The sequence below is a fragment of the Protopterus annectens genome, chromosome 14.part0 (assembly GCF_019279795.1).
Source record: "Protopterus annectens isolate FY-2018-M chromosome 14.part0, PAN1.0, whole genome shotgun sequence".
Taxonomy (NCBI): domain Eukaryota; kingdom Metazoa; phylum Chordata; order Ceratodontiformes; family Protopteridae; genus Protopterus; species Protopterus annectens.
The window spans coordinates 1,125,588,963-1,125,616,820 of record NC_056748.1 but is presented as its reverse complement, the minus strand read 5'-3'; the positions used below and the strand labels follow the sequence as shown (position 1 = coordinate 1,125,616,820).

General features: G+C 45.2%; 1 protein-coding gene across 1 annotated transcript in view; it reads right to left on the bottom strand.

Annotated features, from left to right (window-relative positions):
* The window catches only part of VCL (vinculin), a 1,795,541-nt gene that overhangs the window by 1,536,631 nt on the left and 231,052 nt on the right, over positions 1-27,858 (bottom strand). Inside the window, exon 3 of the mRNA XM_044055664.1 lies at positions 5,286-5,300. Within this exon, the coding sequence (XP_043911599.1) occupies positions 5,286-5,300 (15 nt within the window). The remainder of the gene's footprint in view (positions 1-5,285; positions 5,301-27,858) is intronic.

Genomic DNA, 27,858 nt, shown 5'->3' with positions numbered 1-27,858 from the left:
TCATAGTTTGGTTTGCTGGAGGTAAGACAAAAGGAAGACCCTTGTTTATTTGACATGCTTGAGCCCACCATAGGAACTCTTTTTGAAGGCAGGGAATGAGAGGTATACTTGTTTCGAGGCTGTGCCTGTGTTGAGTCCATACACTTTTCAGGTACCATTGTAATTTCCTCATATGCAGCTTTGCATGTGGAATTAGTTGAATGCAGGATGCCATGAACCCCAAAGCCTGCAGGATTTTCCTTGCAGTGAGCTGGGTAAGAGTTGTAATCTTTTTGAAGTATTGAGTCAGTTGTTTTTGTTTTTCTGGCGTGAGATAAGCCATCTGGGCCGTTGTATTTAAGCTGGCACCCAGGAATATTAGGTCTTGTGAGGGTATTAGTTTTGACTTCTTTTTGTTTACTGTGTACCCTAGGCAACTTAGCAGCTTTGTTACAAATGCCAGATGCTGTAATAGAATGGCCTTGCTGTCCGCTTGGATCAGGCAGTTGTCCAGATATGGATAAATTTGTATTCCTCATTGTCTGCAGTATGCAATTACTGATGCCAGGCATTTCGTAAATACTCTGGGCGCAGTAGATAAGTCAAAGGGCAATGCAGAGAATTGATAATGCGTTGTACCTGCCAAAAATCTGAGGTATCTTCTGCAATCTTGTCTGATAAGGACATGCAGGTATGCCTCTAAGGTCCAACGTTACCAGTCAAGACTCCTTGCCCAGCATGGGAAGAAGCTGCTGTAGTGTGAGCATTTTGAATTTGGGTACCTCTAGGTATGTGTTTAGAATAGAGAGGTCTAAAATGGGTCTCCAGGCTTCGTCCTTTCTTGGTACTAGAAATAGTAGTGAGTAAAAATCTTGACCTTGCTCCTTTGTAGGTACCTTTTGAATTGCTTTCATATCCATGAGAGCTGAAATTTGCGTTTGTGCCTCTGCCCATTGGTTTGGAGGCAGATTTGGCATGCCTCTCATCCGTGGTAAAGTGTGAAAATTAAATCTGTAGCCTCGGGTAATAATATCCAGAACCCATTTGTCCTTTGTTATGATGTGCTAATTTTGTGGATATAGAGCCAGTTTTCCTCCCAAAGGTGCTGCCAGGGCAATTTTGCTTGGCAGGCGAATAGGGAAGTCATTGTGTTTGTTTCCTGAAGGGTTGAGATCTTTCATCTCCACCTCTTTGAGTTGTTGTATGCCATTGTCTAGGCCTGAAAGAACCTTGTGGCTGGCCTCTGTCCCTTGAGCTTCTGTACCTACCCCTTTGGGGTTTGTCTGATGCAGGAAAGGACCATTTTTTTGATGGCCAGATTCTGCTGAAACGAGGAGGTTGTACCTGTAAAAAATCTAACTGTCTGCATAGATTTTGCCTTTTCTTCCATTTTCTTTAAAACTTCCTCTGCTTTGACACCAAATAACACATCTGTCTGCAATGGAGCATCCAATAACTTTGCTTTGACATGTTCTGGTAAGGCTTGCTCTTTTAGCCAAGCATGTCTACGTATTACAGATCCTGTGACAGCTGCTCTACATGAGGCTTCCAATGAATCAAAACCACACTGCAAGGTATGCTTTCCCACCTGTTCTGCTGCATGCAGCAAATCCTGCATCTCTTTGAAATCAGGTTGATCTGTCTGAGGGATCATTTTCTGCTTTAACTGTGTAATCAAGTACTGCTGGTATTTTAGCATGTGGAATTGGCAGTTTAAGGCCCTCATGGCCAAAGTGGCAGACGTATACACTTTCTTCCCCCATCTTTCTAATGCTCTGGAATCTCTTTCAGAAGGTAGTGGGATTCTTAGCAGTAGAGGCCTTAACCCCTTTGGGACCCTGGGAAATGGTTTTGGGGTCTGCAACAGGGCTTTTATATAGAAACTTATGAGAATCAGGAACTCGGTAGTATCTGTCTGGTTTAGCTGGTGTAGGAGGTAAGGAATCTGGGTTTAGACTAGATTCGGTGTAAACATCATCCAAAATGTCTAAAACTGGAGGAATTGCAAGGGGTCTATGCTGTGGAAGAAGAAACAACTCACAGAGTCTTTTCTTAGAGTCAGAGTAATCTTGGCCTTCCAGTGGAAGTGTTCCCTCATGGTGTGTAAAGTTTCCCCAAAAGAGTAGTCTTCAGGGGGAGAGACAGAGGGAATGGACTCTTCAGCATCTGAGTCTTCATAAGGAGGGAAGGAATAATCCTGGTCCTCAGAGTTAGCTGAGGAAATGGATGCTTGGTCAGAGGAAGGATAATCTTCCTCCAGTCTAGGACTTTTGTCAGGAGGGGGTTGTGAACCCCTGATAGGGGTAATTAAATCCTCAGCCATCTTAAGCATCTGTTTTTTAGGCATAGGGCCTGTGGGGGGGGTCTGTGGATCCGGTTTCCTAACTTTTAAAGGGGCTTTAAGTTTAGCATAAGACTTAATAGGGATAGTTGTCGGTTTGAAGACACCTTCAGAAACCAAAGGCCTGTCCAAAATCTTCGGATCACCGTCAGGGTTGGCGTCCGGGGGGTGAGATGGAACTGGCTCCAGAGGCCCAGCTGATTCGGTTTGGGAGGCCATCAGAATTTCTAAATCAGCGGTAGTCAGGGGCTGCGTAGGCGCCTCGCTGAAAACCGGAGAACAGGTGGCAGGCCTTGCTGAGGCCTCAGTATCTGGTCTTGGCCTTGGTTGCCTGTCCTTATCCTTGCGTTTTTTAATCATTGCTGATGTCGGTTGCTCCGACGACATGCTATAGTTAAATTTTCTGCCAAAATAATGTCGGGCGAAATCTGCCCGATGCTTGATTGTACGTTTGTTGAACCTAGCACAAACCCGACAACCAGAGACATCGTGGTCTGGGCCTAGGCAAGGAATACAATAAGAATGAAAATCCTTATGAGGTATTTGCTTCCCACAAGAAATGCAATTAACTTTGTCTGACATCGGTCTGAGGCAAGAAAAGTTTCCCCAATGGGGTACTTAGCTTTAGAGAAGACTTTGGGCTGAAATTCGATTCGAAAATCTCAGGAGCTAGCCGACCTGCACTTGCGAACTGCTTCTGCTTCGGGCACCGCACGGCAAGAAAGACTGAAGAAAATGGTGTTGGCTGCCTCTTTTATCCCCCTGTCACACTGATGTCAGGGAAGAAGCATCGACAACCGACGCCGGACCAACACTTTGGGATTCGTCCGACTGCGGGACCGCCTGACGGCAGGATAACCCAAGTGTGATGACTGCAGCAGTATAACACGATGAACATCTGTGTAATTTTTAACAGTAGGGCGTAGGAACAGAGTATTGGGCATATAAAAAGAAACAAAAAAGCATACTTGTAACTCATACCTGCATATGCTGCCTCTAGGCATCTGCTTTACTGGTTTAAGCCCAGCTTCGCTCGCTCCACACCCCACTCTGCCCCCATATCCCAACCGCCCCTGGTAGTACTATGTTTATATTACCACTGGCACTCCCCTTTAATTAGCTAATCAACTACATGTGCTCCTAGAACCCAGCAAAATCCTAGCACAATAATACACCCTCTATCCAGCCCACTATCCATATTAGCCCACCCATAGCTATTCTATTCTCTCTAATCTTTTATCCACCACATACACTCAATGCAGACCCTACCCTAGTAATTTATTATGACTACAGCTAAAACACTAATGCTGCTACCCTTAGTACCCCTGCTATTCATTCCTTACCACCTAAGCTCCTATGAATATGTACAGCATCTTGAAATCCAATACCCAAACTCTCAGACACCAACTCAGCATTAAATAAGTTTATCCATCACATAACCACCACCTCTCCTAATTCCTCACCTCCTAATCACCATCAACCAACTAAATATCACTACATTAGCTTAAAAACCAAAAGCTACGAAAAAAAATCAAACAAATTTTTAAGACTCATAAGCAACTTAAAAAATTAATCTTATGAAGGATGGAGACATCCACCCCAACCCTGGTCCATCCACAACAGTAGACCCAAGCACACCATCTAACAATCCAACGTGTACTACCCAGATTGCTAGACTTCCAAACTCATTTCTGGTCTGTCATCTCAACATCAGAAGCCTAAACAATATCCATAGCCTACATGGACTCCTAGCTGTCCACTCCCCTGATATCCTCTGCCTCACAGAAACCTGGCTAAAACCAACATCTAAACAAAATACCCCCCCCCCCCCACAGTACAACATCCTTAGACTAGACCGGATCTCCAGGAAAAGTGTCGGGGTAGCTGTACTATACAAGTCTACCCTAACTATAACAAATGACACCAGTCACCCCAGTTTAGCAATGCAGAAATTCTCATCACCAAACTAATAATAAACAAAAATAAATGCAGATACATTGTCTGCATTTATATTCCACCTGGCAAGAATGATAATACTCTAGAAAATATCTTACATTGGCTAGCTTCTAACTATCCCCAGGAAACCATTGTCTTGGGGGACTTTAACATTGATTGGAACACCTGTTCCTCTGAAACTCCCTACACCCATTTAAACCTCCATGAGTTTACTCAGATCATTGCCACCCCCACCAGATTGAGCAAAAATAGAGTCAAAGATAGTATCCTTGATTGGATACTTAACAGCCGCCCCCAAAAGTACAAGTCAGGTACATTACCCCATGATCTAAGTGATCACTGCCTTACCTATATTATTAGGAACCAAAGCAGACATTCCCAACCAGCCCACCTACAAAACTATAAGAAACGTCAGGAACTTTAATCTTGACAACTTCCAAAAATAACTCAAAGAATGTAATTGGAAAGTCTTGAAATGACTCCCATTACAAGAAGCAGTTGAGTACTTAAATTCCAAATTTCTGGCTATCCTTAACCACCATGCTCCTAACCGTACCATCCGTATAAAAGCTACAGTTGCACAGTGGCTATCTAAAGAAACAAAAAACAAAATTAAACTAAGAAAATGGCTGGGCCAGGTGGCATGTTACCAAAGACCCTATGGACCAAGTAAGATACCGGCAGCTAAGGAACCAGACCAAAAAATCTGTCATGCTAGCAAAAGAAAAAAAAAATCACTACACCCTCCAACAAAAATCAGCTAAAACCTCAAAAGTTCTGGGCTGGTATTAACAATCTTCTCCACCCACGCCATTCCGCCACTCCTACCCCATCAGCTGCCCTTGATAAATCCCCAGTTGAAATTGCAAACAACCTCAACTCCTTTACTGAAACTATCCAGTCTTTAGCTACCCATCTCACACCATCGGACACAAACACAAGCTCTGGCACATCTAGCCCTGATCCACCCAGCACCCAACCCCACCTTAACCTTTCAAACCATACCTACCAACCTGATTCGGACCTTACTCAAAAAACTAAAACCTACTACACTAGCTGCAGACCACCTCCCAGCTGAATATCTTCAAAAAGCAGCTGATGCCATAGCACTTCCCATTTTTGTTCTGATCAACAGATCCATCTCAGAAGGATCCATCCCAGCAATATGGAAAATATCACGTTATACCTCTCCATATAGGAGGAAGTTCCACAGAATTATTTAACTTTAGACCTATAGCCATTTTTTCACCACTATCTAAAATCACGAAAAAATGCATACACAAACAAATCGTGCAATTTCTTATTCAAAACGGAAAGCTCGCAGACTCTCAGCACAGCTTCAGGCCATTCCACAGTATCACCATGGCTCTTCTATCTTTCTCTAATGTCATCAATCTTCATCATAACAACAACAAACTATCTTCAGCACTCTTCCTAGATATCTCAAAAACTTTCAATATGGTCAACCATCAGCTACTGCTCAATACCCTACAAGCCATAGGTTTAGAACAAGCAATACAATGGTTTCACATAGACCTAAACAGTAGACAGCAAGGTGTCTTATGGCAGAGCAAGCGGTCATCCCAACTTCCTCTAACCCTAGGTGCCCCACAAGGGTCCATACTAAGTCCCCTTCTTTTCTCTATCTTTATCAGTGATCTGCACACCACCATCCCAGGAGCCACCTGCATCCAATATGCAGATGACTCAACGCTAATATGCTCAGCCTCCTCTCCTACATAACTTCTAACCCTCACCAAGACCACTTTCAGCACGGTAGAAACATGGGTAGCTAATCGCCGCTTGCTTCTAAATCCTAACAAAATCAAGCTACTACTTTTCTCCCCTAACAATAGAATTCCTCATCCTTCCTTCAACATCAAATCTAGCAATGACACCATCATCTCCCCTGATGACCACACAAAGCTTCTAGGAGTAATAATAGACAACAACCTTAAGTTTGATAAACATGTCAATCACACTTAAGTCAGTCAACAAAAAACTTGGCTCCCTGTACACAGCCAAAAATTTCCTCATCCCCCCCAGCTAGGGTAGCTATTGCAAGATCACACCTCCTCCCTACCCTTATGTACGCCTCCCCTGTACTCACCAACCTATCCAAAACCGATCAACTAATTATCAGGATGTATCAGGATGTTACACTCATATAGCCAGATTCGCTACAGGCATGGCTTTTAGGACCCACCATTGCTAGAACCTCAAAGCACTGGGATGGCTAGAGTATCCTACCCTTCTACAGTTCAACCAGCTTATAGTGGCGCATAAAATAGTCCTTCAACCTGATAACGCCCCTGCCCTCAAAAATATTCTCACCCCTCATAGTGACCCCAGGCCATTACGCTCAGCTGATAAACTAATGATACTGACCCAAAAATCCAACAACTCTGCAGGCGATGCCATATTTGCCAACTCTACCGGTAAAATCTGGAATCTACTCCCTACTACCGTTACCAAGGAAACCTCACTACCCCTATTTAAAAGAGAACTCAAAACAAACCTCACATCTCATTGGCTGTGCTCTTCTTCTAAACCAGACTACCAACTTCACTAATACATGTCCTGCTACCCAACCTGCTGTTTAGCCAAGTATCTATGCCTCATAGCATTTGAATGTCTAAGCATTGTGAATTATGAAATCTGATTGTATTCTATTCTATGTTCATATTTTCTGATTCGTCTCTGCCAATCAGATGCAAGTCTGCACAATGTGTATATTGATATCTGCCTGTATTCTTTGTCTATACTTTTCTAAACATGTCTGCCTGAGTTTATCACTCAGTGATGTACGTACTGTCTGTTTTTTGTTATGTGGAGCTTTTCTCCCCGGGCTTCTCCTGAAAATGGACCTATATCCAGTCGGACTATCCCGGTCTACAAATGTAAAATAAATAAAATAAAAATAAAATAAAAATAAATAAAATAAAAAAATAAAATAAAAAATAAAAAAATAAAATAAAAAAAGTTATCCACCGACCATAACGTTCAATCAGAGTTGTCCATTTTCATTTATCCTCAACTTCCCTCCCTCCTTCCCCCAGCTTTTCTAATGTCCTTTGGTGGAATTGTAGGGCACATACCTCCATGTTCTGACTAGTTTTACATAGCAGACATGGTTTTCATCAGGCCTGCTGTTCATATGCCTGTTTAGATGTAATCTGCAGACTATCTGAGGTAACAAGGAGAGATGCATTGTGAGTAGGGTTCAAGCTTGACAGTTTGTGAAAAATTAATGAACAGGCCACAATGTAAATACAACAGTTCCAGGATCCTTACACTTCTCCAAACTCAAATAGCCCAATATTTAACATCACCTCTAGTAACAGTACAGTCACATATCCAGTCAATCACACCAAACTGCTGGGGGTTGAAACTGACAGCAACATGAAATTTGACATACATATATCACTATTGAAGTACACAAAAAGCTAGGTCTCCTATATAGAAAAAAAAACAATTCCTAACAGACAGCACCAGAGCTACTATAGCTCGTACTTATCTCATCTCCAACCTCCTCGATGCCTTCCCGATCCTCACCAACATTAGAAAATCAGACCTATACAAGATGCAATCTTGCTACAACAAAACAGCCAAATCTGCAACTAATTCTCCCTTTAGAATAAATCACTGCATTCCTCTCAAACAGCTCTACTGGCTTGAACTTCCCCATCTCCTACGACAAACAACTCACTAGCCCATAACATTCTGTATTACCCTAACAAAACCCCTTCCCTTCAAAACATACTACACCCAAGCACCAAAACGAGAGTCCTGAGACCTAACCACAAACCTCTACAAGTATCTAAAGCCAACAACTCTGCAGGCAAATCCCTCTACAGCAATACTATTGCTAGACAATGGAACAGACTTCCCCCTAGTATCTAAACCATAGTTTCCAGTTACCTCCATCAAAACGGCTCTAAAATCTCATCTGCTAAACTCTCGACTGTGCAACTGCGATACCCCTGGATAACATATTTGAAAACCATGCTCTCCTCTCACCAATGCCTCCACACCAACACTTAGTATTCAGATACTGTCACCACTCACTTCCTTAACTCTAACTCAGCGTCTCCTCCCCCCTTACTTCCTCTTCTTTCATTACTTTAACGCCTACTAATCAAACAAACCAATTCCTTTCTTAAACTTTGCCTCCTGATGAGCTAGGCATTGAATATAACTTCACATGCACAGTTTTCTTTCTGAAACTACAGCTTATATATTTTACTCAGTTGAAAGCTCACGTTAACTCCATGTTTTTTAAAACTTATTAATGTAATCTTAAGTGATCTTCACCAACTTGTCTGCCATAAAGGAGTTTGCAAATGAAATTGTCGTTTGTAACAGATTTTAAAGATTTTGTCAATACGTGTAATTTGCTCTTAATTTTTGTTGTATGTGGAGCTTTTCTCCCCAGGCCTCTGCTGAAAAAGGACCTGTGTCCAGTCAGACTTTCCCGGTAAACAAATGTAAAATAAAAATAAATAAATAAATAAACCACGTCTTCCTAGTCCAAAGTGTCTAAGCACAGACCAAGAATGCATCCAAATGCACTGGGCCATGGTAATTCTATCTAAAAGTAACACTCCGCAAAAAGACAATAAGCTGTCTGAACTTTGGTGTTTTGGTAGAAAGGCTACATAACCAATGTATAAAACTGAGAACAAAGGTACAGAGACAGCTGCTCAGACCTACAGAGGCACACAGTGCAACACCTCAATGTGCAAAGAAAAGCTGGCTATATCTTGTCCCCAGCAAGTTACAGCAATATACTGTAGTCCAGTTTTCAGTTTTTTAGAAGACACTTGGCTCTCATGGTCATGTAACCTAAATTAGTACATAAACTGAAAGACAGGAAGGAATCTTCCAAAAAGTTTTACATTCTTAATACCGTGTCTGAATAATTGCCTGAATAATTCTTTCCCATACACGAGATTTTGAAAATGTACGTACTGCATCTGACCCTCAGTGTGAAGTGTCACGGCTAAGTGACCAATTTTATTTTGGCCCAAGACAGTATTACAACCCTTCAGTTAGGTACTGTTACAGCTCACAACTATATCGTTGCGAACTTCAACACACTGTGAAGACAGAATCTTGAAATAATTTCAGCCTGTCCGCATTCTGCCGGACAGTTTATGTGCTACGTAGTCTTAAACCCACATACAGCAACAAAGTTGCTATTACCTTCAAGTCACAAGCAGATGAGAGGCAAACCTAAAGCCAAACAGTTTGCTGTAAAGGTTTACCACATGCTTAACCATACACAAAGCATATAAGCTGGGAAAAATCAGGCTGGTGGTACCACAACTGCTGAGTTAAACAGAGGGGGAATAGGATAGTAATGACATTGAAAAAACTCAAAAATATTATAGTGGAAAACAAGCAACCAGAATTTAAGACAACAGCACTCAGAAGCTGAAGTTTATCATCACATACTGATCTCTGCAGTTCGTGGTGGTGCTGCGGTAGCGTTGTCGCCTCACAGACGTTGCCCGTTTGATACTCAGTTAGAGCATTTTCTGTGTGGCGACATGCATGAATGGGCGTTCCTTCGTTGAAGGTTGTGCGTTAGGCCCGGCAAGCCAGCACGTAAAAATCTACTGCCAATCATTAGCGGACCGGAGTTCCGCTGTGGCGACCCCTAACCGGGAAAAGCCGAAAGACACAAATAAACTGATCTCTGCAGTTCTAGTGCTCAAAATATTACTCTAAATGCTTTGCGCACTTTATAAACTGTGACAGTCTAATGGCAGCAGCCATTAAACATGACTGTTTTTACAGTTGGACTTTTTCTCCATAATACCTTTAGTACAAAATGTGGACTGGCACACCATTCTGTGGTCCCCTCTCTCTCTCCACTCCCTTACACAGAAGCACTGAAATATTCTGCATCCTCCGACCGTCTCTGGCAAGAAAGTAGATTTTTCTTCATCAGAGACTCCTTTTGATTTTTCATTAGGTACAGTACTCTGAAAGTTAGGTTTGTAAGACTCACTAATACAGCTCATTCTGTCCAACCTTAGAATGTAGTTACAAGCCACAGTTTCATGTTGAGGTAGGCTGCTGAACATTAAGTTCTGAAAAGTGCACATTTGTAAGACAAACTTGGAATTTATTGCACATTTTCAAGAAGTTGTATCGGACTTTCAACTAGAATCAGTCATATAGTTACTTATTCTTAAGGCTGCAAAGGTCTTAAATGCAATTACCCTTACCTAGACAGTGATTTGCCCTTGTCAAACACTGCCTATAAAATGCAACAGATCCCAAGACAAAATCTGAAAGGAAACGGCATGGGCGTTCCCTGAAAAACAATGGCAATGAGGAAAACCTGCAGACCAAGTACAGGATGGAAAGAATTCTTTATATCAAGCCTCCTTTTCATGTGGCTCTTTGGTGAGAAAAAATTATGTTTTACAGGAAATCTCCTTTAACGAGTAGGGAAAAATCTGGGAGAGGCAATTATCTTTAAACTCAGGCACACAACATATGACAAACAAGCTGCAGTGAAGCCTAGTATGATGCCAGATTGAATGGACTGCAGTATTCGCTTCACAGGAAACCAGCATCACCCTTCTGCTATACTTGTCACTTGCATGTCTGAAGCTGAGATAACTACATACATCGGTGAGTGCCTTAAAGGGGAAAGGATGTCAACCACGAGCAAGTGCAGGTAAGACATACTGAATGAGTAAGCAGATATGGTGGTGGAGCGTAACTACCACTGAAGGCAATGCACACTTTATAGGCAAATAAGGAAAATGTAACACAAACATTCCCCATACTTCCCACATCTGATTAGGGGGTCTGAAGTACAAAGAATGAGGATCAGTGAGAGAAGAGTGGGATGCAAAACATTTAAGCCCAACGCCAAACCATTTTTAAGCAAATTTGGTACACCTTTGGAATAACTACTAAGAGAACTAGTGACAAAGTCGTCAAAACAGAAATTCAGGGAAGCTTATGAAAATGCAGAGGACAGGGAAGGAAGAACCATTTGCATAGGCATTGCTTAAAAAAAAAAAAAAAAGACAAACTTGACAATCCACTGATTCTTACAGTTTCTATATTCACAGGATTTGCTTACTCCACTCCATTTTTCCAAATAAAGCCTCATAGCAATAGCCTTAGTTTTGCTAAGACACTTAGTGAAACATACTGGTTTCACAAAGAATGGTAATACTTTACTTTTTCGACAACTTCAAAGTGCTTTGTTCCACCTTGCACTTGCGAATTATTCATACAAGTAGTGTCTCTAAGGTGAGGCAAAAGGAAACTTTCACATCTAACGAACTGGTTGAAAGAAAAATTACCAGCAATGGTAATAAGAAAACTATACAGCATGTAGAAAAAGGGAAAAAATACTAAATAGTACTCAAAGGTACAAATTTGTATGGAACAGGGACAAAGATATTTTAACTAGAAAAACAGTAATGTATGCGATTAGGTAAGGGCTTTAAGAATACAATTTGACAGGTTTCACGAAGAAAAAGAAACCATGTCACAATTTAAAGACTTCTCTGCTCGACAGTAATGGTCACCATGTCTTTTGCGTGCAGTGTCAAACGAGATCTGAGGTACTTTGGGTTGCAGCATTATGGATTATGGGAGAAGCTGGAGAGTTTTGGGTTGCCACAAGCTCTAGCAATAGAGTCAGATCTGAGCCCATCAGTTGAGGATAGAATGAAAATTGACATTAGACTGGTACTTTAAATCAAACTAATAAATATCTTCAAATTACCTACTCCCTCTAACATCCCCTGCAATAACACAAATGATCAAATCAATCCCTTTTCCATATAACATAATCTTGACATTAGAGCCATTACAGAAACACGACAAACCTGACACCCCTGGTCTTCACCATCTCAAACTAAACTGTTCATACCTACAACATTACAGACCAGGCCAAAAAAAAACTGTGGGAGAAGCGCTAATTCTCTTCAAAGGCAGCCTTAACCCTACCATTGTTGCACAAGCTAAAAGTAACTCAAAATCAAATCCTAACTGCACCCTTTTAAAATTTCCAACAAACCATTAAAGCCCCCTTGTAATAGCCAGTGTACACCTACCTCTCCATCCTCACTACCAAAATTCAATACCCTCATCCAAAAAATACATATCAAAAACAGCAACCTAACCATTCTAGTAGACTTCAGTCATGATTACTTTGGACCAAAAGTGATTGATATGTAAAAACTCCTGGCCAGCTTTAGTCTTAACCAAATCAACTCTGAAGTCACTAGACCAAACCCTTAATTCAAGAACACCTTACTAGATCTTGTAATGACCAGTAATCAATCCTACAACAATATCTAATGTCACAATGCATGCACCTTCCTTCAGTGATCACCGTCTCATAACTTTCTCAGTACATAATCAGACACTAAAATAAAAACATAGAACTATATACAAACGTATCACACTCTGACCCAAAACCATTCAGAATATCATTAATCTTAAATAAAAACGCATTACAACTGACAATTATACAAATGGTTCTTTGACAAACTGAGACTGTAAAACACTGTTCAGATTTCTTATTTTTCTTTAATAGTGCTGTCTTCCGATAAGTGCCTCATTTCTGAGAGATTTGCTGATCAAACTGTGTAATCTCAGACCTCAAAAGCTTTCATCTTAAATTGTTCAGATTTTTATCTTTAGCAAATTATTCTAAAGATAACTTTTAAAAATAATTCATGACTTTTATGTTCAAATTTCTTACAAAGGTCAGTTAAAAGAATTGTACGAAATTTCTAAAGCAGGATTACCAATGTATGCACAGCTGATGGATGGCAATATCATTTTAAAAAAAAAAAATAAAACTGGTTTAATTTATGGAGCCAAAAAAAACAAGAGAAAAGGAGGTCAAAAAAGCAAATATCTCCTAATACAGAGGAGAAGAGAAATTGCCACACATAACACATGAAAACAAAAAAGGCAAAAATCATAAATCATTATTTATCTTATCTAACTTTGTTAACCGTCTGACTTGACTTGCCCTTTTTCACAGATCACCCAGAGAAAAAGTCAACAGATAAAAACAAAAAACAAAACAAAAAAAAATATCATATAAAACTGTATATACACGAAAAACAGAACATTAAATAACTAACAACTAGAACTTAGGAATAATATAATACAAGAAGCTTTGAACAACTTGTACTATTAAGTATAATGTAAATATTAATTATAAAAACAATTATTAATAGAGAGAAAATAGAGAGAAATTCAATGTTGGTAGAATAAATAAAAGAAGTTAAATAAGTAGCTGTGCAGTAAAGGAAGCAGAGGAACGGGGAAGGAGAGGGACAACGACAGGTCGTGAGACAACAGGCAGAAGTATTAGTAAATAAAGTCGGTTGGTTTTTGTTCCGTCTTTCGGAAGTTTGGAAGTTTGTCTTGCACTGGGCGAAGTTTGTTCCAGGCAAAAGTTTGCCAATATGTTTATTGGGTCTGTAGACAAATATGAGTGTAACTGTCTGTAGGGGTAAGCGTGCTCTGTGAGGAGAGTAACTGCTATGCAATGCAGCTGTTAAGCACCTGAAAAAATACAATATCAAAAAATCTACAAGATTATTCAGCAAAAATAAAACAAAAAATAAAACCAACAGATGCACCATAGGAAAAGTAGGAGTACTCCCACTCATCGGTTTGCTTCCGGCATCGGAACTTGTTTCATCGGCAACTCAAAGCTACAGCCATCCTAGCCCACCCGAGCTCCTCTACTCCCAAATCCGAGCCCCCCTGGACTGACCTTGCAGATCTCCCGTATTGCCCCTAAGCATGACAGAGCCCTAATCCGCCCACTAAAAGAAGGGGAGGTTCCAGGAATGGACAGGAACTAAATCCATTCTAAGGAGTAAGGGAGTATTTAACTTTGACAGGAAGTAGGGTACTTCAGATGGAGACAAATGGTGTACACATAATTTTAATTGAGGTAGGTATCATTTGTCACTTTTGGGACAGAGTCCCCAGCCAGCCACCTGGATCCATCCGCTACTGCGGAAGGGCCGAGATAAAAGCACAAGTTGGAGATATCTCCCAGCTTATAATGGCTGATAAAGGGATGGATGAAGGCACAGATGGGCGTGCAAATGGGGAGCAAATATCATCTAAAGCTACTCTAATGAGGAAAAGGCAGCATAGAGGTAGGCCGATAGTAAAAGTAGATGTGCAATTTAACTCTGAGGTGCTGGCCTCCAGAACTTCGCAGGCCAAGATAGAATACACCAGACCCATCGCGGAAAAAGTTAGTAGAGAGAGCAGAGAAGTTAAATTAAATTTGGGTTGTCTATGCTGGTGAATGTAATGCAGTTTGTAGTGTTGTGGAATTCTGATTGCGAGTTGTTCATGCAGGTACCAACGCACGCATGCTGTCTTCTCCTTTCTTCTGATTAAGAGATTAGCTGGACTGGCAGGTTAATAAGGATTGGAGAATATTAAAGCTTAGCCCTGTTTGCTGAGAAAACGAGGGGAAAGGGCCTGGTACACAGTATCTCTTGAAAGGCTGAAGTATGGGCGACAAAACACGCCTGAAGAAAAATACTTACTTAAGATTTGAAGTAATATGAACAACTTAAACGCCGCTTTCCAAGATAAAACTTAGTGATGCAACCGAAAAGCAGGTTTCAAAGGGGAGCTGTTAATGCCTGTAGGATCTAGAAAGGGTATAAGGAGGGGGGATAGAAGGTCTGGACAGAAGGTCTGGTCCGTAAAGGTGGGACAGAGAAGCATTTTACACACTTATCTGACTCATGGGACAGCTAGCCCCTGAGAGATAGCTGCCAGTTGAACACACAACACCGAACCTGTGCTGAAAAGTGATAAACAGCCCTTGTGAGAATGGAAACACGTGAAATCCAACGCGGTGTAGAAGGATCTAAGTTATGACTCTCCCGTTATGACTGGAAGGCCAACTCCTTAACGCGATCCGGGAACTCGATCAGGAGTGCTGCTAAGAGAGCTGCTGTCAAGGGCTTTAACTGGGAAGAGTAATCGGAGTCCTGGACGAGAGCTGGAGGAGAAGTTACTCAAGCAGAACACAGGTGAGGGAACAAGTTGTCCAGAAGATTTATCGGGAGATTTAGATCGAGGAAACCATGAAGACCAGAGCTTTCTGCTCCCAATAAGGGACGAGGCCAGAATGGGGCAGAATGGGGCAATGAGGATCATTCCCATAAAACAGGAGCTCACTCCACGAAGCATCAGAGGTAGAGGTGGTGTAACTCAAGCATTTCAACCGAGGCCATAAGCACAGAGATTCTCTCGGGATTCCCTCTGGCAAGGAAAACTGACGGCTAACCTCTGCATCAGATGGCGGGATAAGCAAAGAGATCGCCAACAGGTTTGCCCCGGTTCGGCAAAACTGGGCCCCGCTCGGGGATTGAGACCACTAAGAAAGGGGGGGAAGGATGGTGCGCATGAGTGAGAAGCATGTGCCTCGTTTCTGGAATGTAGGAATGACAGAGCACAAGTGAGCGTTGCTGGCTGTTGATTAATATCCCTTGTCTCATGGCACAATAGTTCAAGTGGATAGGACCTGGTTCCCCGCTTAACTGAAACAGACAACTGGACATATGTTTGGTGTCTGATCAAGGCCAGTTCCTAGTCAGGAAGAAGGGTGAAGCAAAGCCTGAGTAATGCCCACCCGAGGCGAGAGGTGCCCGTGGTCACCATGGCGAGGGGAGGAGGCGTGGAGAAGGGATGTCCCGTATGGAGGTCTGGAGATTGGAGCCACCATAAGAGAGCCCTCCTGCAAGCCCTGCTGAGGGGAATAGGATGGCTTAGGGGGTAATGTAGAAAGGACCACTGGACTTGCAGGGTCCATTGCAGGACCCTCATACTTAGACGAGCCAATGGCAGAAGAGTGATTGCCGCCATGGAGCCTAGAGCCCTCAGGACCAACTCCGCCGATGGGGCTTCTAATTGGAGGATGGCCCGCACATGAAGCCTCAGGTTTTGTAGTCGTTCCGCAGTCAGGAATGCTAGAAGGTTTCTTGTATCCAACTTGGCCCCTATAAACTCTAGCACCTGAGTCGGAGCAAGAGAAGATTTGTCCCTGTTGATGGTGATGCCCAGCTGGGGAGCAAGCCGGAGGAAGTAGTCCCTGGCTGAGCAAAGTAGATGCCTTGTCGGGGCGGTCAGGAGCCAGTCGTCCACGTATGGAAAAACCTGCATTCCCTGGAGTCTCAGGTGGGCCGCTATCACTGCTAATACTTTGGTAAACACCCTGGGGGCTGTGGTGAGGCCAAAGGAATGGACCCTGAACTGGTAGTGACTGGCTCCCAGCCGGAAGCGGAAGAACCTCCTGGATCGTCTGTCCATCAGAATGTGGTAGTACGCATCCTTGAGGTCTATTGAGCACATCCAGTCATTCTCGCGCAATAGGGGGAGGATGGATTGAAGAGTGACCATCCGGAATTTTTGTTTGGTTACTGACAGGTTCAAAACGGAGAGGTCGAGAATTGTCCTCAAGTCCCCCGTCTTTTTTGGCACCAGAAAGAACCTGGAGTAAAAACCTAATCTGCGCTGGTCTGGGGGGACGGGTTGGATGGCTCTTTTTCCTAGGAGCTGCTGAATCTCTGCAGCTGCTACCTTCCCTCTGATCGGGTGGTACATTGGGGAGGTTTCTGAGTTTGGGAACATGATACAGGGGAATTTGGTAACCTCTGGATATGATACGAAGCACCCAGCGATCTGATGTGATGGACTCCCAAGCTGCCAGGTGCCTCGAGAAACGCCCCCCCGACTGCCTCCAGAGTGGAGCAGTCAAGCAACCCCTCAGGGTTGCTGCGTGGGCCTATCAGAGAAGATTTCTCTGGACCCAAAATTCTTCGGGCCCCCTCCTCCCTGTCCTCCTCTGCCATGGAAAAACTGGTTGTCCGGAGCAGGCTGGGAATGTTGCGATTTCCGGAACCACATCTTCTGTCCCTTTTGGTTCTTGGAGAAGGACCTCTGGGGAGCAGAGAAGCGGACTCAGACGACAGACGTCTTCCCGTCATTTTCGCTCTGGACTAAAGTCTCGTGAACTGTCTTGCCAAATAAGGCAGAACCATCAAAAGGGTCATTCGCAAATGACGCCTTGAAGGGTTCTGCGAAGTCACAATGTCGGAGCCAGGCCTGGCGTCTCATGACTAGGCCTGCTCCGCTGGCTCTAGCGGCTCCCTCTGTGGCATGGGACAAACGCCGCATAGAGGTATTCGATATAGATCTTAGAGTGGCCATGCAAGTGGAGTACAACTGTTTGTCCTCCGCCGAGATGGACTCCGGGGGGGGGGGGGGCAGCGTACTCTTTGATGAGGTCTCGCTGCATCCTAATAATGTGTGCCATGTAGTTCAGGGACCTTATTGAGAAGGTCGCTGAACTAAAGACCCGCTTCCCTAGGCGATCCATCGAGCGGGATTCTTTGCTTGGTGGATGGACCGAGGGGCTCTCCTGAGCTAATTCCCTCTTGGTGGCTGCCGCCACCAACATGGCATCTACGGGGGGACCCTTGCTCCAGTGGGACCTCTCTGAAGGGGGGCTCAGAATCCTATCGGGGCATTTGTGAACTGGCTCCACAGTGTCCTGCTCCTTCCACTCCCTGGTGGTAATAAGGTCCACCAGGGGGTCGGGCGGAGAGGACACCCAAGAAGTAGATGGGCCTGCTTCGAATGCCTCCAGGAACACGGACTCGTCGGAGGAAGCCTTGGGGGCAGACCCCCCCCCAATCCTGAGCATTTCCATGATGTCTCTGAAGGAGACATCCTTGGGGAGCCTTCCCCTTCATCCAAGTCAGTGTCTTCTGTTAAGGACTCAGGGGAGTCCACGTGCCTCCTCTTACCCTTCCGCTTACGAGGAACATCCTCGGGGGGGGGGGGGGCTGTCCGAGGAAGTCTCACCAGCAACATCTTGTTCCAGAGGACATGAGACATCGAAGCAGGCTGTCCCTGTGGCCGGGTGATGGAAGCCAGACCCAGCCGAGAGGGAGTGCAGGATGGGGCAGAGGCAAGGGCCGGGGGTCCAGATGCACACAACAGAGCCCTCTCCACTGCATTGAAGGCAGAGGGAGAGTCTCTCTCTCTCTTCCGGATCAGAGAGCCGACTCCCACTCGGATCCGATGGGGGGATCGGAACCGGAGCTGAGACCATTGGATCTGAAGGACCCGTGTGCTCTGACCTGGACGGAGCCGAAGGCACACTGAATCCCTCGGACCCTAAACTCAGCCCACGGCTCAGAGAGCTCGGATCCGACAAAGATGGACCCGACAAACTCGAAGGAAAGGTTGGAGCCAAAGTACCAAGTACTGCCAGCGCCGACCCACCCCCAGCTCCAACACTGCCCGGCTCTGGGCGCTCCGAACCCGGGAAGCGGGTCGGAGAAGGAGCTATCAGGGCAAAAAAATGCGTTGAGCCCCCCCCCCCCCCCGAAGGGGGGGAGGTAGGAGCACTCCCATCTGCAGCTGGGCCTGGATGAACCTTCGCATCATCCGGTCCAAGTCTGCATCCGACAGGCTATAAGTGGATCTCGACAAGGCCACCGAGGCAGGCCGGGAGTGCCACCTCATTGACCTTGACAGACATCGGGTCTCCTCCTCCTTGGGTCCCAGTGAGAAGCATGGGGACCGGAGCCGAGGAGGAGACTTGGAAGCCATGGAGGGAGAAGCCCGCTTAGCCGGGGGGGCCAAAGCGGAGGCCTCGGCCCACCACTTGTGGTGCTTCTCCCTCTTTCTCCCTCCTGGCCTCCCTCTCCTCCGGTGCTGTAGCGGGAGTTTGAGTCCCGGCCGGGGGGAGAGAGGCAGGAGTGGCCGCCACAGAGGATTGGGGTGAGGCCACGGGAGCACCGGAGGCAGAAGCCGAATCCGGGGGCAAAAGTCCCGCCAGGATCAGCTTCGACCTCCGCTCTTTCAGTGACCTGGGGTTGAACGCTGCGCAGATAGCACATCCTGAGGGGAGGTGTTCAACCCCAAGGCACCGAACACACAGAGTGTGGCCATCCGCCGGTGAAAGCTTATGGCCACACTCGGTGCATTTAGAGAAGATCGGTTTTGGGGCCTCTGACATTACACTACAAAAAAGCAAACTCACTCACACAAGGCCCCAAACACACACCGACCCGCACAAACACTACGCACCAGTGAGGGGAGGAGAGGAATTTACACTAAAAAATACAAGATTCCAGGACTAAAATAAGGGGAAACCTAACACACTCAACCTTTTATTAAAAAATTATAACAATAAGTATAATAAGTTGAAAACTTATCTGAACAGACTAGGAGCTCTGAATCTAGCTGCTTTCACTAAGCACGGCAAACTAGATCGGAGGTCAGTCAAGGTTGGCAGGGGATTATGGGTAAGGGGAGGAGCTAGGAGCTCGGATCTGATAGCTGTGAAACAAGTTGCCGGCTCAGATCCGAGATCGGATCCGATACCCAAAGGTTGCTGACAAATGAAGTACCTACTTCAGATAAAATGTTATGCACCTACCATAACGTTCCATCTTTCTTGCTGGTTGGGATCGGAGCCGATCCTCGGCTCAGACTCTGCCATCTTCAATAGCTCGAGAGCTGTTTACTGGCTCGAGGCTACCCCTTATCCCATGATGCCTAGCGATAGCTACCCATATCTCGTTTGAAATAACTAACTCCAGACATAGCAAGAGAAACACCAGTCCAAAACAAATAGGTTGACTATACCTGCCATATTCTCCAAGTCAGTAGAGGAAACAAACCAGAGAACACCCAGCCAGTGAAATAAGAACTCCTCTCGGTCCAATAGGACAGGGGGACAGAGGGTGGTATGCAAGAAAGAAGGCGAGATAAAGACTACTAACAAGGAACGTTATGGTAGGTACACAACTTCTTTATGTTAAGTTGTCTATCTCGCCTTCGTTCTTGCTGGTTGGGACAGCGTCCCTAGCACCTAACATCCTGGGTGGTTCATTGGAACAGACTCTTCGGAGCAGTGGAACCAAAGTCAGCTCTGCTCCTGGAGACTATATCCAGCTTGTAATGAGAAATAAAGGTATGAGGATTTGCCCACTTAGCAGCTGCACAGACAGAATCCATGGGCAACCTAGACTGGAAGGCTAGAGAGGTGGCCAAGGCCCTAGTAGAATGACCTTTTGGTTTGACAGGCAATTCTTTGTTCCTTAACTGATAAATGAAAGTAATAGTCTGAGACAACCATCTAGATAATGTCACCTTGGAAACTGGGAGACCCTGTTTGCCTAAGGCATAAGAAAGGAATAGCTGGTCCGACTTCCTTATTTCTGTGCAGGTAAAAACACAATTGTCTATGAACGTCCAATTGGTGTAATTTGTACTCTGCCTTGTTGGTGTGACTAGGGAAAAAACACAGGAAGGTCTATAGATTGGTTTAAATTATTTTCTGAGCAGACTTTAGGAAGAAAAGGATTAGTCTCAGAGCAACCCTGTCCTTATGAAAAACCAAGTATGGAGGACGAACACATAGCGCCTGAAGTTCGGAGACGCATCTGGCTGAAGTAATAGCTACCAGAAAGAGCATCTTCCAAGATAAAAACAATGGAGCAAGATGCTGCTGGTTCAAAAGGGGGCAGAATTAAGGAAGTTAGGACCAAATTAAGGTCCCAAGGAGGAGGTGGATCTCTCACGGGAGGCCTAAGGAGAGTCGTCCCTCTCAAAAAAGCTTTACAGAATTTCGTGGACTGGGGCTGAAAAGGGATCTACGTTCCTAGCCTCTGCCCAACAAGAAAAACGTTTCCATTTACTAGCATAAGTTTTCCTGGTTGTGGACTTTTGAGAGGAGATAATAATCTCACGTACAGCCGGGGAAATGCTGGGAAGCCTGGCTAAGGTTGGAAGTGGAGCAACCAAGCTGTGAGCTGGAGAGTTTGGAGGGATTGATGCAACCCGCCTGACTGATGAGTCAGTAGATCTGGAATCGGGTCCAGAGTCCAGGGCTGGTCGAGAAGGTAATGGTGCAGAATGGGAACCATATCTGTCAAGGCCAGTAGGGGGCAATGAGGATCATTTTGCAACCCAACGATATTGCTTTCTGTATGAGTTTCGGTATCAGGGGAAACGGAGGAAAGGCATAAAGAAGTCCCAGAGGCCAATCGTGGACTAGAGCGTCTCTGGGTGTGTGACCTGGAAGCAGAAGGGAGAAGTAGTTGTTGCATTTGCTGTTGAAGGGGGTGGCAAAAAGATCGCAGCAAGGCTGTCCCCACTTTCGGAAGATAAGATCCGCAACTTCCTGATTCAGAGACCACTTGTGAGGCATGAGGATAGCTTTGCGGAGCCTGCCCGCTATGACATTGGACCTCCCAGGGATGTGCGTTGCAATCAGAAAACGTTGGGAGGAAATCGCCCACTGCCACAGTCTGAGTGCTTCTCGACACAGGGGGTAGGATCTGGTTCCGCCCTGCTTGTTGATGTACCACACCACTGACATATTGTCTGTTTGAATTGCAATGGTCCTGGAAGGAAGAGAGTCCTGAAGGGCTTGCAACGCTAGGAGCACGGCTCTCATTTCTAGGATGTTTATGTGCAGATGGTACTCGTGAGGTTGCCAAGTGCCTTGGACCGTCCTGCCTAGATAATGCCCCCCCTCACCCTATCAGGGAGGCATCTGTGGTCACTGTGGCTACCGGAGGGAGCTGAATGAAGGGCCTGCCCTGAGTCACTAGTGGGGAGACCATCCACCATGAAAGGTGCCTTTTGCATGCTTCTGTAATCAAGATCATATGAGACATGGGCAGCTCTTGGAAAGACCACTGTGTGAACAGAAGCCACTGAAGGATCATCATATGAAAGCGTGCCAGTGGGATTAGAAGAATGGCTGCTGCCATGGAACCCAGAGTTTGAAGGACGAACCTGACTTGGATCCTTCTGTTCTGCATTAGAATCTGTATTTGCTGATGAATTGTAGACGCCCTTTCTAGCGGTAGCCTTGCAAACATGTTCCCTGTGTCTACGTCTGCTCCTATGTAAGTGATAGATTGACAGTGCAACAAGGCAGATTTTTCTAAAGTTTATTGTAATGCCTAGTTGGGAGCAGATTGTGATTGTGTAGTCCCTGGCTTGTAGGAGTTTATGCCTGGTAGTAGCAGTGAGGAGCCAGTCTAGATATGATAACGCCTGGAATCCTTGACGTCTCAGGTGAGCCGTGACCACTGCCATACATTTGGTGAACACCCTGGGGGCTGTGGTGAGACCAAAGGGCAGAGCTCTTAACGGATAATGACTGGCTCCAAGCTGGAAGTGAAGAAATCTCCTGGAGCGCCTGTCTATCTTGATATGGTAGTATGCATCCTGAAGATCTATCGAGCACATCCAATTGTCCTGACCCAGAAAGGGTAGAATGGACTGTAGCGTGACCATCTGAAACTTTGTTCTTTGTACAGACCTCTTTAGTCTGCTGAGATCCAGAACCGGTCTCCAGTCTCCTGTCTTTTTTGTTACCAAAAAGAACCTTGAGTAAGTTCCGGATCCATGCTGGTCTGCCGGGACTTCCTGGATGACTCTTTCCTAGCAGTTTTGAAACTTCTATTACTGCTTGGTCCTTCAGACTGGGTGGAACATCTGGAAGGGATTTCTTTGACTGTAAGGTAGGTTGATGGAAGGAAATTTTGTAACCTCCAGATATAATGGACTGTACCCATCTGTCTTGCATTAAATTTTGCCAGGCTTTTGGGTACAGTGAAAGTCTTCCCCCAACTGCCTCCAGAGGTGAGCAGCCAGGCAACCCTTCAGGGATGCTGAAAGGGCTTATCAGAGAAAGATTCCCTTGGTTCTGCGGACCCCCTCTGCCACGAGGGCGGCATCTGTTATTTATTGTTTCCCCCTCTGCCTCTGGAGGAAAAAAAAATCGCTACATGTGTCAGACAAGGCTTCCTGGGATTTTCAGAACCACATCTTGCCACTCTTTCAACCTTTGGGGTAAGGTCTAGAGGGAGTGGAAAAATGGACTCCCACGGCAGAGAGAGTCTTGCCTTCTTGCTCACACCTAATCAAAGTGTCTTTCACCTGTGGTCTAAAAAGAAAGTAACCATCAAAGCGGGTGTTGGTGAAGGACGCTCAAAAGGGTTCCGCAAAGTTACACAGCCGCATCCATGCATGCCTCCTAAGGGCCACACCCGTACCTGCAGCTCTACTCGCACCATCGGCCGCATAGGAAATGAGCATCATGGAGGAGTTAACTACAGAATTAAGCGTCGCCAGCTGGGAAGCTACTTTAGCTTGTGCCCCCTCAGCTGATGGATCTTGAAGGGCATCTCCGAGCTCTTTAAGGAGATCCCTCTGAAGCCGGGTAAAATGACATAAGTAGTTCAGTGACCTCATAGAGGTCGCTGAAGTGAACATTTGCTTCCCGTATCTGTCCACTGTCCTAGACTCCTTGTTAGGAGGATGGACAGACGAAGAGGTCTCCGCTAACTCTTTTTTGGTGGCTGCTGTTACCACCATGGCATCAACAGGAACACCTTTAGTATGGAATTGCTTATCCTGGGGTGCTGTGATGAACTTACCAGGTCTCCTCTGAGTTGGTTCCACTGTATCCGGAGCTGACCAAGCCTTTCGAGCCACCACTGCCATAAGTGGATTGAAAGGCGGAGAAACCCAGGAGGTGGAAGGTCGGGAAGCATCCAGAAATACAGACTCATCCTCGGTAGGAGCAAGGGGATTCCAGTTCCCCCTCTGCTTAAGCATTTCTAGGATGTCCGAGAAGGAAACATCTTCAGAGGGGGCTCTCGGGGACCCTTCCGAATCATCGAAGTCTGTATCAGAAGTGACAGACTCGGGGGAGTCAATGTGTTTCCTCTTGCACTTCTTATGAGGGGGCTCCACTGAATGATCAGGGGAAGCCTCGGAAGAGAAAACACCCAATGGGGTGTCCTGGAGCATCTGTTCCCTACGCTTGGTGCCTGGAGGAGGAGCAGAGGTTGGTACAGGCACTACAGGGAACGGAGCCGGTGGGGCTGATAGTGGAGCTGACTCAGTGGCCAGGCACATTCCTCATGACATCGAAGGCATCCCTGCCATGATGCAGAGAAAGCACCGGTTCCGAGGAAATAGGAATCTTTCTCTGCACCGAGGGAGACGACTCCGAGGCCGATGTAGGAGCAGAGCTCACCTGCGCTGAAGCTCTGAGAGGGAGAACGGGGTCGGACAAGGGTCCGATGCCACTCGCCCCCTTGGAGCCGACGAGGGAGCCCCGGCGCCCAGATCCCTCGACGGACGGCACCACCGAGGAGATCGGAGCCGACGTTGGAACCGAAGGAGAGAGAGTTATCGGAGCCGACGGTTCCACTACTTGAACCCCAACGAACTCCGGTTCCGAACTCACTGGAGTCGGAGGAGGAACATCGAGAGAAGTGGAAGGAGCAGACACCTGTTGAGGAGGGCTGGACAACATTTTGGCAAGTGCCTGCGACATTAGCAACCTACTGACCACTCTCTCCACATCGTGATCAGACAGCCTAGAGGATCGAGAGGAGTGAGAGGATCAGTGGCCACGCTCGCTCTGAAGTAAAGGAGATGGAGGAGCTAAATGCACCGATTCTAGTGAAGGGGACCTCAGCCTCTTGTGGCTCCATGACTGCTCCGAAGTCTCTGATGGAGCAGACAGGGAGAATGTCTTGTCGGTGCCAGCGGGAACCGAAGTGGAAGGTAAAATCTGAACCGAAGACGGCTCCAAACTGGGAGCAGACAGCTTGGTGGGTTTAGGGGATTTGACAGGCTGAGAGCTCTTGGCCGGTGAATCCTGGGGTTTTAAAAGACCCCTCAGAATAAGTTTATTCTTACGCTCCTGCAGGACTCTTGGACTAAAGGCATGGTAGCTAGAACAAGAGTCCTGCAGCTGCACAGCGCCTAAACAATACACGCAAGAAGTGTGCCCATCTGTCAGAGACATTTTCTGATAGCATGAGTCACACTTCTTGTACCCAAAAACCTTGGATTCCTTTGACATCCTTAAAGGAAAAAGTACAGTTTTGTACCTACCATAAATGTAGATGTTAGAGTGTAAAACACTGCTGCAGTCATTACACTTCGGTTATCCTGCCGTCAGGCGGTTCCCCAGTCGGCCTGAGTTCCAAAGTCTTGGTCCGGCGTCGTGTTGTAAAAAGCAAGGTGAGGCCGATGCCAATAAGGAGATGAAACAGATTCCAAAACAAAACTTGCAGGCACTAACCAACTCCAAAAAGCCACAAGAAAGACTCTGTAATGACCTTTGTAACGAACACTGCTTTATTGTTGACCTAGGTTGAACTTCTTCAGAATACATTCTATCATTCTACCTCACTCTTTTATACATTGTTGATTATTCAATAATCATTCAATTGATAACCTAATTTCCCGCCATAAATTCTTAAAAGGGAAATGGCATTGTTTAAAACCTTACTATTTAAATACAACACATATTCATACATCACTACCTCATGTATACTTTTACTGAATTAATTATACATTTATATACTTAAAAATGACTTACAAGGTATCCAAATAATCGATTTGTGAGTTTTATATAAATACTTATTCTTCCAAATATATACAAAAAAATCATTATGAATAGTGTATTTATCTTATATATAATAATAATATTTTATATATATACTGTCCGGCGTCGGTTGCTGTCGCCTCCTCCCTGACGTCAGTGTGACAGGGGTATACAAGATGCAGCAGACGCCATTTTCTTCGTTTTTTCTTGCCCCAGATGTCAGGTGCCCACAAATAGGTAGGCAATTCAAATTGCTAATAAAACATACATAAGAAAAGCAAATAACTTTCAGTTACCAGCAAATACTCCCCCATAGGTAGTAAAGGGTACAAGGCATAGGTATGTACCAGTAAGTAAGAGGGGAAGGAGGGCGGTAACCTGGACTGCAGCAGTGTTTACACACTAACATCTACATTTATGGTAGGTACAAAACTGTACTATGTTCATCATGTTACACTGCTGCAGTCATTACACTTGGGTGGAATCCCAAAGCTGAGGTAGGGAGGCTGGCTCTATAAGGCATTACGGTTGGCTATAAGGCCCTGCAGTACAGCAGTGGCGAAGCCAGCTCTGGATTTGTAGTATAAAGGCAAATTGTAATGCTTGGTGAAGGTATACACAGAACGTCATGTTGCTGCTTCCAAAATATCCTTGGTAGGTACTCCTCTGAGGTAGGCAGTTGAAGCGGCTGTTGCCCTGGTGGAGTGAGATCTAATGCTGCTAGGTAAAGGTTTCCCATATTGAGAATAGCAGAAACATATGCACTGCCCTATCCATTTTGAAATGGTCTGTTTTGAGATGGCTTTGCCCTGTGCTCCTGCAACATATGCTACCAATAATTGCTCAGTTTTGAATGCTTTGGTTTTGTCCAAGTAGAAGCATAACTGCCTGCGAATGTCCAAAGAACGTAGTAGTTTCTCCCCCTTGTTCTGTGGTTTTGGATAGAAAGTTGGCAAATGAATAGTTTGGTTTAGAGCCACACTTGATATCACCTTTGGCATAAACGTAGGGTTAGTTCTTAAAGACACCCTGTCCTGGTGGAAAATGAGGAAAGGTTCCACTGCCATTAGTGCCTGTAATTCTGAAACTCTTCGTGCTGATGTTACTGCCAGTAGCAGAGCAGTTTTTCAAGATATGTATTTTAATTCTGCTGTGTTAGCTGGCTCAAAAGTCAAGTTGGGGTAGGTGCTCTACGGGGTGGCCTTATGTTTTTAGCCCCTCTGAGGTACTGTTTGAGCAACGGATTAGAAAAAATTGGTGGATTCATGTTGTAATGAGCAGAAATGGCTGCGGTGTGGATCTTGATTGATGAGAAGGAGAGGACCTTGGTCCAGCATCTCCGTTAAATACTGAAGTATCTGAGGAATGTTTGGGACAAGAGGGTCAAGGCTGTGCGCCTGGTTCCAGGCACAGAATAATTTCCATTTATCCGAGTAAGCTTTCCTGGTGCTAGGCCTTCTGGCCTCCAGAATGACATCCATAACAGCTTTGGAGAGAGGCATTGCTTGCTTGACTAAGGTATTTTCCATACAGCTAGGTTTAAGGTCTTTAGCTGGCTGTGAAGTATCTGCTTGTTGTGTTGAGTCAGCAAATGTGGGATTAGAGGCAAAATCCGGGGTGGTTCTTGTGCTAAGTTCCTTAAGATTGGGTACCAGTGCTGGCATGGACAGTCTTGTGCAATCCGGATCATCTTTGGCTCTTCTTGCCTGGCTTTTATGAGTACCTTTGGAAGGAGAGGTAAAGGAGGGAAAGCGTATACTTGTAGGTTTTTCCAGCTGAATGAGAGGGCATCCACTTTCCATGCTTGTGGATGGTAACTCCTTGTGCAGAATTTCTGTAGCTGGCAGTTCTTTGGGGATGCAAACAGATCTATGTCCGGGCTCCACCATTTTTGTGTTCTCATTCTGAATACTTGTGGATTTAATTCCCATTCGTGGGGATCCATGATGTTTCTGCTTAGGTCGTCTGCCAGTGTGTTTTTCTTTCCTGGCAGGAATTGTGCTTGCAGATGAACTTGGTAGTCTAGAGCCGTGTTCCACAAGGTCATGGCTAGTCTGCAGAGGGGGGTAGGAATGTGTGCCCCCCTTGCTTGTTTATGTAC